The sequence below is a fragment of the Pyrus communis genome, chromosome 1 (assembly GCF_963583255.1).
Source record: "Pyrus communis chromosome 1, drPyrComm1.1, whole genome shotgun sequence".
Lineage (NCBI taxonomy): Eukaryota > Viridiplantae > Streptophyta > Magnoliopsida > Rosales > Rosaceae > Pyrus > Pyrus communis.
The window spans coordinates 42,242,041-42,253,370 of NC_084803.1; the positions used below are offsets into that span (position 1 = coordinate 42,242,041).

Consider the following 11,330-nt stretch of genomic DNA (forward strand, 5'->3'; position numbering starts at 1 on the left):
TTTGATCATTTTATTAGTGTATGAATTGTTGAGTTTGGAGTTGGGTTTGATCTATTGCATTTGTATTCGATTAGGTACGATAAGTTATATACATTCGATTAGGTACGTACGATAATTTAGATAAATTTGATTAGGTACTATAACGTAGATACATTCGATTAGGTACTATGATTTAGATGCGTTCAACTAGATACTATGATTAGGTTTTTTCAACTAGGTACTAATATTTATATACACACACTTTGTTGGTGTGTTATACGTTTGATACCTTAACTTTTTTCATCTTGTAATTTAGGCATGATGATATGAAAAATCTTTCCAGGCACCATATATAAATCATGGAAGAAATCAATTAATCAAAGTCAAAATTAGTTTCTAATAATGTGGAACATACCAAGAAGGTCGAATAATTAATTATAGGGGCACAATGGGAACAAAAAGAGCCATTAAGGAGTTTAAAAACAACAAAATATGAGTTATAGTAATCATGATGACATGGAGGACCAAGATCAAATAACTAATACTACACCAGGTTTTAATGAAAAATTAATCTAATACAAGGATTAAAATTCATTTACCCCTAAATTTTTCCATAATGACTTTGTAGGTCTGGATGTAGAAAAATGACTTGACTCACTTCTAAATGTCTACAATGACGCATCTAATTATAATTTTCTCAATTAAATATCCAATAGTAGTAGAGTAAAATAAGGGCATTCGGCCTCGTCAATCTATACTTCAATTCTCTTCCGGAAAATGATTTTTAAAACTAATTTAAGTAGATCAATTATTGCTATATATGGTCCTGACGTTTCTTTGGGGATGAACCATATCCATCATTGCCTAGAATTTATTTTGGGGATGGACCATCCTTTCAGTCTTAAATCTCTTGACCCGCTTCCGTCTTTGCCGGGAGGGATGTAGAAAAATGATTTGTAGTAAATATAAAGAGTAGGGCCGAGGTTGGACCATTACTCTTTACTAACGTGTGTATATATAGCACTACTCTAAATTACTCATTCCTCACATCCATCACCTACTCCATATCTATACGATGACAGTCATGAGACTTGTTTACCTACTCACCTTTCTTCTATCCATTGCGTCTTTTACACTTACCTTATGCAATAGAAACCTGGTCCATTTGCCTTGCAAAGAAAATGAGAGACAAACACTTCTTATGTTCAAGAAAGATCTCAATGATTCTTCAAATATGCTTTCCTCTTGGGATGGTGAAGGCGATTGTTGCAACTGGACCGGTGTTGCCTGCAGTAATTTAACCGGTCATGTCCGTGAGCTCCACCTTGCTGGTTATCATGATGAAGTGACTGGTGAGTACCGTGGGCTGGGTGGCAAGGTAAATCCTTCTCTACTCAATTTAAAGCATCTCAGCCACTTGGACTTAAGCTTCAACAATTTTGAAGAACTGCAGATTCCCAGCTTTTTGGGTTCTCTTAAACGTTTAAGATATCTTGATCTCTCGGCTGTAGGGTTCAACGGAACCATTCCTCATCAGTTGGGAAATCTCTCAAGTCTACGTTATCTCGACCTTTCTAGCAACTCTGATTTGATGGTCGAGAATCTTGAATGGCTCTCTGGTCTTTCTCTGTTGAAACATCTTGACATGAGTGCTGTATATCTTACCAACGCATCTCGTTGGTTACAAGTAAACACACTCCCTTCTCTGCTGGTAGAGTTACATTTTGCTGACTGCGAACTTCATCACATGCCAAGTGGTATTGCGAACTTGACAAATCTTAAAGTTCTTGATCTTTATCTCAATGATGTCAACTCTACCATACCTACATGGTTGTACAGTTTGGGCAATCTTGAGTCCCTCGATCTTTCTTTCAATGTTTTCCATGGTGAAATTTCGAGTTCCCTTGGAAACTTGACAGCCCTTGTTGATCTTCAATTAAGTGGGAATGAGCTTGAAGGAGAAATCCCAAACTCCTTGGGAAATCTTTGTAGGTTGACTTCTGTTGGTCTAAGGGTGAACAATTTTAGGGGGAGGGTATCAGAAATCTTAGAAAGTTTGTCTCGGTGTAGTTTTGATCAAATAGATAATTTAGATTTTTCGAGTAATAATTTTTCAGGTCATTTATCTAGTATGCTAGGAATTTTTAAAAATTTAAGTTATCTTGATCTTTCGTATAATTCTATATCAGGTCTCATTCCGGTGTCCCTAGGAAATCTATCACGCTTGCAATACTTGAGCATTGATCATAATTCATTCGAGGGTGTTGTCTCTGAAGCTCATTTTACTAATCTTACAAGATTGAAAATGTTTATTGCACATGATAACTCCTTGACTCTTAAAACCAACTATGACTGGTTTCCTCCTTTTCAACTTTTTACCTTGAGTTTAGGTTCTTGGCGTCTGGACCCATCAGAGTTGCCTACATGGCTTCAAAGTCAAAATCAGTTGTTTTCTCTCAACATGTCCAATACAAGAATTTCAGGTACCATTCCGACTTGGTTCTGGAACATCATTTCATATGATTCAGCAAACTATGTGGATCTCTCGAGTAATCAATTGTCCGGGGAGGTTCCAAACATAGTTTCTGCCAACTGGCCAAAACCAAAACAGGATTCCAATTCTTCCTCCATGGGTTTCCTTTCTGTAATTGACTTAAGATCGAACCAGTTCAACGGTTCATTGCCTCTTGTGTCTTCGGCAGTGTCTATTCTAGATCTTTCCAATTCATCATTTTCGGGAACTCTCTCTCACTTCTTTTGTGATAGGAGTGATGTACCTAAAACCCTTCATGTTCTTCATCTTGAAAACAATCTCCTCGATGGAGAAATTCCTGATTGTCTGTCATACTGGCCAAACTTGACAACTGTGAATTTAGAAGACAACAATTTGACAGGGAAAATTCCAAGCTCTATTGGAGACTTACTTTCCCTTGGATCATTGCACTTGCGCAATAATAACCTATCTGGAGAATTACCCGTGTCCCTACAAAATTGTGAGTGGTTGATTCTTCTTGACCTTGCTGGAAACAAGTTTGCTGGAGGCATTCCAATATGGTTTGGCCCACGCTTGGCAGTTCTTAGTCTTCGTTCAAATAAGTTCCATGGTTTCATTCCAGATGAACTCTGCAGTCTCACAAATCTCCAAATCTTGGACCTTGCTTATAACAATCTCTCAGGAACGATACCAAGATGCTTCCAAAATTTTTCGTCCATGGCCACTACCCTTTCAAGCGAAGGAGGTACCAGTATTGAAGATGCCTATTATTCTTATTATATGATTCATAAGGCCTACATAGAGAATGCGGATTTTGTGACCAAAGGCAGAGAAGTGAAATATAACACAGTGCTTCGTTTGGTAACTAGCTTGGACCTTTCAAGCAACATGATATCTGGAGAAATCCCCGAAGAGCTGACCAGCCTCATTATCTTGCAAACATTGAATTTATCCAATAATCTTCTGACTGGAAGAATCCCTTCCAAAATCGGTGATATGAAAATGTTAGAGTCACTTGATTTGTCCGTGAACCAACTTTCTGGCGAAATTTCTCCAAGCATATCGAACTTGACATTTCTTAGTTATCTGAATTTGTCCTATAACAAGCTGATAGGGCAGATTCCGATAAGCACTCAGCTTCAGAGCTTTGATCAGTCTAGTTATGTTGGCAACAAAGTATGCGGACCTCCATTGAAAGAGCGTTGCAGTGTAAATGAGGCCATGCCACCGGTAGGTGATGACAAGCACGTAGAAGGTTATTTACTTGAAGATGGTGGGTTCTATTTGAGCTTGGGGCTTGGATTTGCATTCGGGTTTTGGATTGTTCTTGGTTCATTGTTGTCTAATGTGCCATGGAGCAATGCATTTTCTCAGTTCCAAAATCGCATTGTGAAGAAGCTCTATGCTGCAATTGTTGAATGTTATTAACTATTTTTCAGCCGTTAGAGGCATTTGTGTGGTTTTTTCTACTTTTTTGCTATACAGATGGAGTCTTTGTGCCAATTTATTTTGTCTTTTCTTTGGTTTTTTTTCTTTTCCTGAATAAAATTGTAAGATTTGCTTTATAAATATGAAATTTCAGATACGGTCACGAGAAACTATATTTATAGAGTTGAAGTTCAATGTGAAGTGCGTCTCATAACTAATCTCAATTTAAAAATAAAAATAGAAATTCCTTCCCTTAAAGGGATTGTGTGTATATTTTCTTAAGTTAGATGAGTTTAACTATGATTACAACTTACATTACACGCTACACTTGCTATCGAAAACATGGCCCGATACTCCAAATTTCCTGATACAATTGTTTATTTATTTTTAAATTTTCAATCAATTGTATTATAGCACTTAGGGGTGTATTCAATTGAGAATTTGAGAGATTTTAATAGATTTATAAATCCATGGATTCATTAAAAAAAATTAACAACCCACGTAATCTCAATTAAATACATCTCCTTACTTTACATCACCGCCACGGCACACAAAAGGTGTCTGTGGCAGCCGGTGCCAATAAAACTCTCGCTTCCTTATTATATAGAAAAACAATTAAAAACTAAATAAAGTGTGTTTGGGAGTTGAGAGAGAGAACGTGAAAGAAGCAAGCGGCTGGGGATGATGAGGAGGCGGAGTCGGAGTCGGAGCAGGAGAGAAGAAGGGGAAGTAAAAGATCCATGACTCGCTTAAATACACACACGGAACGGGAAGAGAAAGAGACGCAAAAATGGGGAAGGGTCCCTTCTCTTTCAAGCGCAGCAGCAGCATCCGCCGCCGCCCCCCCAAGAAGTTCATTGGCCCTCCCCCTTCCCCTTTTCCCTCGCCGCCGCAGCCGTTTCGATCTCCTCCCCTCTCCAATGTCCATATCAACAGTACCAATACCAACAACAATAATAATAATCTGAACGCGGTTGTTGCTGGCGGCGGTGGCGTGAAGGGGAAGAAGAAGGCCGGAGGAGCCAGGTTTGGGATGCGGTTTGACCGCTTTGGCGGATCAGAGCTCGTCGAGTGTGACAAGAATGCTATTATTCGACGCGCCGCCATCCCCGCCCGGGACTTGAGGATTCTTGGCCCTGTCTTCTCCCATTCCTCCAGCATCCTTGGTACTCCTCCTCCTCCTCCTCCTCCCTTTTTTTATCTTATATGTGAATTCTCATTAGGGTTAGGGTTAGGGTTAGGGTTACCTTATTTGCTGGTTTTTTAATTGTGTAGCCATAGCAGACCATGATGACCAATGGAAATATGTTTTCTCATTTCAATTGCAGCTAGGGAGAAGGCCATGGTGGTTAATTTAGAGTTTATAAAGGCTATAGTTACAACGGAAGAGGTTTTGTTGCTTGATCCTCTTCGGCAGGAGGTTCTTTCGTTTGCGGATCAGCTAAGGCAACAACTTCCTCAGAAAAGGCAATCCAGGATAGAAGAAGCAAGTCCACTTGATGAACTAGCTAGTGGAATGATTGTTTCAAGCGGAAAGCAATGGTTACCTGTTCCTGAAGCCGTTGAAGGTGTGCAGTGTGATCTCCCATTTGAGTTTCAGGTTCTGGAGATTGCATTAGAAGTTGTCTGTACATACTTGAATTCTAGTGTGGCAGACCTTGATAGAGAAGCCTACCCTGTTTTAGATGAACTGGCTAGAAATGTTAGCACCAAGAACCTTGAACTTGTGAGGAGTTTGAAAAGCATTCTTACGCGTTTGCTTGCACGTGTACAGAAGGTATGTTTGCTTAACCCTTCTTCTTGAGGGATATCATTTGTCATTATTTTCTTTGTTATATTTTTTCAGATGATTTGCTATGCTGCATGTCTAATTTCAATTATGTCGGGAATTAATAACCTGACGCAACTTGGAGTTATAATGTTTGTCAATTCATAGTTTTCGTGATATTTCAATTTGTTTTGAAAACTGAAAAAGGTTTTTGGAGCCACTGGTGCCTTAAATAATATAACACTATCACCCATGAATATAAAGCAGTAAATCCCAGATTGACATAAATAAACCCCAATTAAGTGTCTCGACAGAATCTGCTTCAAGAATGTTTCATGAATTAGGAACTGAAACAAACAAATACATCAATATATCAAAGATAGAAATTTGTAGTGGTAGTGCGCTCGTAAAATGCCATTCAATTCACTAATAAAAGCATCTTTACATTTATTCAGCATATATTTCTGGTCGCCTAGTTGCATCGGGTTGGTTGTCTGGGCTAGATGCTATGGTTGTTTGACACACTGAATAATTTGATTATAGTTGAGAGCCATTGTCATCAACTCTTGTTTTGTTGAGTTACGTTTATCTGTGTTTCATATTTTAAGTCACATGGTAATACAATTGTTCTTTTTATAGCCTTTCCTGCATTCATGCCATATGAAGAATAGCAAAGGTTTCTGGCATCTAAGGCCCAAACTTTAAATCAAACATTAGCCTAAGTTTAATGCACAAGTAAATATAAAAGGGTTTAGGAAATTGAAATTATGATGTTTGAGATGACAGAGTTCCATTTTCTAAATCCTCCTATGTGTAAGTGACATGAAGGTTTGAATAATTTTTGAAAGCCCTCACGTTCTGGTGAATGATAAGATATTTCTGATGAGATTTTTATTACCATACTTCCTTTAGACTTGTTCTGGTTTTAGTATTGACATTGTTAGCCTGTATAACTGAGTGCATATGAAGTGAATCGTATCAGGAGTTAGGTCTTATTATGTTGAAAATTGATCGACAGGGGGCTTCTCTTGAAATTGTTTCTACTTGATGGGGTGGCAAAACCAACATCCATATAACTTACTTTATATGACTGTTGCTAGGGAAGAGGCGTCAAGTTTAGCTGAAAAATGTACATTTCTCATGGCAACTTGATAGAATCCTTTTATACTTAGCTGTCGGTGCGGGATTGAATTTGTATGGTGCATGGGATTGAATTTGTGTGGTGCTAGGGATTGAGGCTTTAGCTGTTTCTAGATTGTGCAGGAGTACAAAGAGAAGTTGATATTCTTTACTATTTGACAATATGCTAGAAAAAGTTTCTGTAAAATGGGGACTTAGCATACATGTTTTATCTGTATGCCACTATTTAATATTTATATTTTTGTCTCCTTTTGAGTTAGAAGCCTGTGTCTGTCTGATTTCAGGTGAGGGATGAACTTGAACATTTGTTGGATGACAATGAAGATATGGCACATTTATATTTAACAAGGAAATGGATGCAGAATCAATAGCCTGAGGCTTTGTTGGGGCGTTCTGCTTCAAATAGCATATCCGCACCTTATTTACGTCGGCTTAGTTCTAACAGAAGTGGGAGCTTGGTAAACAGTAACAATATGGATTATGATGACGTAGAAGATCTAGAGATGCTGCTTGAGGCATATTTTATGCAACTGGATGGAACCCGTAACAAAATATTATCTGTGAGTGCTAATTGTTATGACCTACTATAACAACTTTATACTATAGAACTTGACTATTAAGTTCAGTTTACACAAATGCTTCTTAAGGGATCTTGTCCTGGAGAACTTAACGTTTTACAAAACAATATTAAATATCATTTGTCACCGTTAGCTTGTGTTTTAATGCAGTTGCATCAACTTTGATTCAGTTCCAGATAATGAATTTTAGGTTAGATTTCTTAAATGTTGCATATTTTCTGTAAGAGTTTTGTGGTTGCACTTGCTCCTGGAATACTTTGGAGCCTTTGGACCTCTTGTGGGTTCCCAGTTGGAACTAATTTCACTGTCATTGGTATATAAGAATTGTAATTTAGAAACCAGTTAGTTGTGCATGTTAAGCATGATTGGTTATTGTGTTAATCCGTCCTTGAATACTGCTCATGTTCGTATTGTGTTCATTGGATGTAGGTGCGGGAGTATATTGATGACACAGAGGATTATGTCAACATACAACTTGATAACCAACGAAACGAACTCATTCAGCTCCAGTTGACATTGACCATTGCATCATTTGCGATAGCAGTGGAGACCTTGATATCTGGTATATTTGGTATGAACATCCCCTGTATATTATACACCAAGAAAGGGATATTTGAGCCCTTTGTTGGGGGTATTACGGCATTTTCCATGTTACTCTTCTTTCTCATATTTAGGTATGCCAGGTGGAAGAAGCTGCTTGATACATGAGTCGAGCCTGTCATCTGTTGTAGATAGTACTCAGATTCGCAAACTTATTTACGAACCCTAAACCAGTGGCTTTGTAAGTAAGCTTGTGTTTACATGTTGTTGAGCACAAGGAGGTTTTTTTAGGGATTTCATGACTGCGTATGCTGCCAGATTCATTTCGAATTACACGGCATGTAGGTTAGTATAGTGTTGTATATGTTAAACAGATGAATGAGTTTTCTTGGCTCAAAATTAACGTCATTTCGGTGATGGTTTCTTTACGTTTTGTGAGTTTGGCGTAATTAGGTCGTGCTTGGTGCTCTTTGTTATTGTTTAAGAGCATACTCTTTGCAGTCGATGTTTCGAGTTCAAATCTTTCCTTGCTCAATATCATTTGTATGCGTGTTTACATTGGGATCCCAAAAAGAGGCACCTTCTGGGGCTCAATCTATAGTGAATTTCGACAATCCAACCGTTTAGGGTTTGGGATTGCCTGCTGTAAATTCAACAGCTGATCCTGCTTACAACCAATCTGGGATGGACACGTGTTCAAATTTGAATTTTTTTAATCAAAACTTGGACACATGTCCATCCTGAATTGGTTGTAAGTAGGACTTCAGCAGCCAAGTTCTTTCCAAATTAGGTTGAATAAATGTGGACATGTTTGATTTATATTGTACCGAATTTGTTATCTTGTTGCTGACTTTATTGATGATGAATTGGCTGTCTCCCATCATGCACTTTTTAAGTGCCGACTCCTCCTCTCACTCTTCCTATTTGTCAATACCCTATTAATTAAATTAATTAATTAATTGATTGATTACCTAATTAATTATGTTGAGATAATAAATGTCGTTGTCAACAACTCACTCCACATTGTTCATTTATACTTTGCGTTTGTAATAAGAAAATAAAACCAAAGGAAATGCTTGTGTGCAAAAAAGTTGCATAACTCCACAAAGAAAAGTTAAAATGGCCCTACTAATACTATTAACATTCTAAATTGGGGTTAGATTATTGTTGGTTCGGGAATTAGGGTTTATAATAATCTAAATTATTGATTGAAGAGAATATTATTATCACTTCAATTCTTTTCACAAAATAAAAAGAGAGTCAAACTCGTTTTGGGAATATCAAAGTATGTGTTGAAATTGAGTTCTCTTGTATACTTACTTTTAATCCAAATGTTCGTTTATAAATCTAAATGGTTGTTTGGTAACTATTTTATAATTATATTTTTTTTAAATAAAAAAAAAGGAAAACCAAAACCTAAAAACTAAAAATCGAAATGATTATTAAAAGTCGATAAAAATTCACCCATTTTGTTTAAGACTATAGTAAAATATGTCGTAACCCTTAGATTTTTGATGAAAAAATAACCAAGGGAACAAGATGATCTCGGTCTCTAGGTTTTCTACACGTAAAATTGTGAACTGACATTTTGATTTGGTTCCTAAGTTAGTACTTATGTGAAAGTTAAGTTTCTAAATTAGTCCTTAAAATCATTAAAACTGACAATTTCATCCCTACTATAAGATTCAAAGCTAGTCTATCCAATGTTTCATCAATTTAAGCCATGTTACTTATAGATGACACACTTTATGGAGTAATACTGTTATTATCTTGTCAATAAGCAATTAATATTGCATATATATTACGAATCAAATTGCTGACATACCCTCCAAATTTAACTCTATACATTATTTTTTTAAGAAAATAAGTTCTTAAACACATTAAAACTATTAACGTATACTTTAAAATGTATTACATGTAAGTTACGTGACTCGACGAAAATTTGAATAAAATAGCTTTGAGTCTTATAGTAGAAATGCAATTGACAAATTTAATGAGTTAAAGTGTGACATCCCACATCGCTCAGGGGAGTGATCCTTAAATATTTATTCCCATCCCTACCTAGCACGAGGCCTTTTGGGAGCTCACTGGCTTCGGGTTCCGTAGGAACTCCGAAGTTAAGCGAGAAGGGGGCTAGAGCAATCCCACGATAGGTGACCCACTGGGAAGTTGCTCGTGAGTTCCCAAAAACAAAACCGTGAGGGAATGGTAAGCCCAAAGCGGACAATATCGTGCTACGGTAATGGAGTCGGGCTCGGGAAGTGGTCCCGCCCGGGCCGGGATGTGACAAATTGATATCAGAGCCTAACCCTGGTCGCGTGTGTGCCGATGAGGATGTGACAAATTGGTATCAGAGCCTAACCCTGGTCGCGTGCTGTGCATCCAAAAGATACAAAGTTGACAACTAAATTTTACAAAAAACATTTAAATAATAAAATAAATTAAAAAGGACAAAACAAAATATAATTTCAATCCAAACCCCAGACATTAACCAGAAGAAATAGTAGAGAGAGATAGAGAGAGAGAGAGGAGAGAGATTGAGAGAGAGAGCTTCTTCTCCGAAGAGAAGAGGGGTATTAAATCATTGATATCTCAGAAACCCTAGGACAGATAAACATCTTCTGATTCTTCGATCATTGTGTTTAAGATCTCGATTGTTCGTTCACTACAGGTAATCAATACACACACACACACACACACATACATACACACATATATATATATATAAATATATATGTTTGTGTGTATTTTCTCGAAGCAAAAGGAAGCATTTTTAGCTTCGCGCGCGTGTATCTCCGTTTCTCTGTTTCGTCAAATCAGCAGCTGTTTGTGATTAATTTTGCTGATAATCGCACACATTCTCAGCATTTCGTCCAATAAATCACTTGATGATTATCTTTTCGTTGCAAATGATGATTTTTGAGGGCTCTTTCTGTGATTTTTCATTTCGGAAATTGTGAGATTTGTTGTCTGTTTGGCTGATGAGAAAATGTGGGAAAATGAAATGAGCTTTGCAGGTTTGAATCTCTGAAGATTTTTGTTGTTTGGGGCTGAGAAAACCGAATCCCTCACCTCAACCAACTGTGATTAGGACCTCATTTGTTTAGGAGATTCTATTCAATTCAAAAGTTTCCATCTTTTATCTTTTCTTTCCATGTTTTCTTCAGGAACAAATTTGAGGGTTTGAGTCAGTAGCGTGCGGTGATTGGGAATTTTTGGCTTTTCATTAACACAGTTAGCCTTGTGGTTGGGCCCTCCGATTCATTTAGAGTGTAAGTGTAAGTGGTGGTATTTAATGGTGAGAAAGCGAAAAACCCAGTTGGATGGAAGCTTTAGTTTTGTGTTAATTTGGGTTTCGATGTTATTATAGTGATGAAAATGGTTTCTTCGTGATCACCATACT

General features: G+C 37.3%; 1 protein-coding gene and 1 pseudogene across 1 annotated transcript; both read left to right on the forward strand.

Annotated features, from left to right (window-relative positions):
• Positions 1 to 979: 979 nt before the first annotated feature.
• LOC137718844 (receptor-like protein EIX2) lies at positions 980 to 3,918 on the forward strand. The gene has a single exon (XM_068458379.1). It carries the CDS (start codon positions 1,055 to 1,057, stop codon positions 3,899 to 3,901), a length of 2,847 nt encoding a protein of 948 aa, XP_068314480.1. The 5' UTR covers positions 980 to 1,054; the 3' UTR covers positions 3,902 to 3,918.
• Positions 3,919 to 4,363: 445 nt separating this feature from the next.
• LOC137718856 (magnesium transporter MRS2-4-like) lies at positions 4,364 to 8,258 on the forward strand (annotated as a pseudogene).
• The last annotated feature ends 3,072 nt before the right edge of the window (positions 8,259 to 11,330 follow it).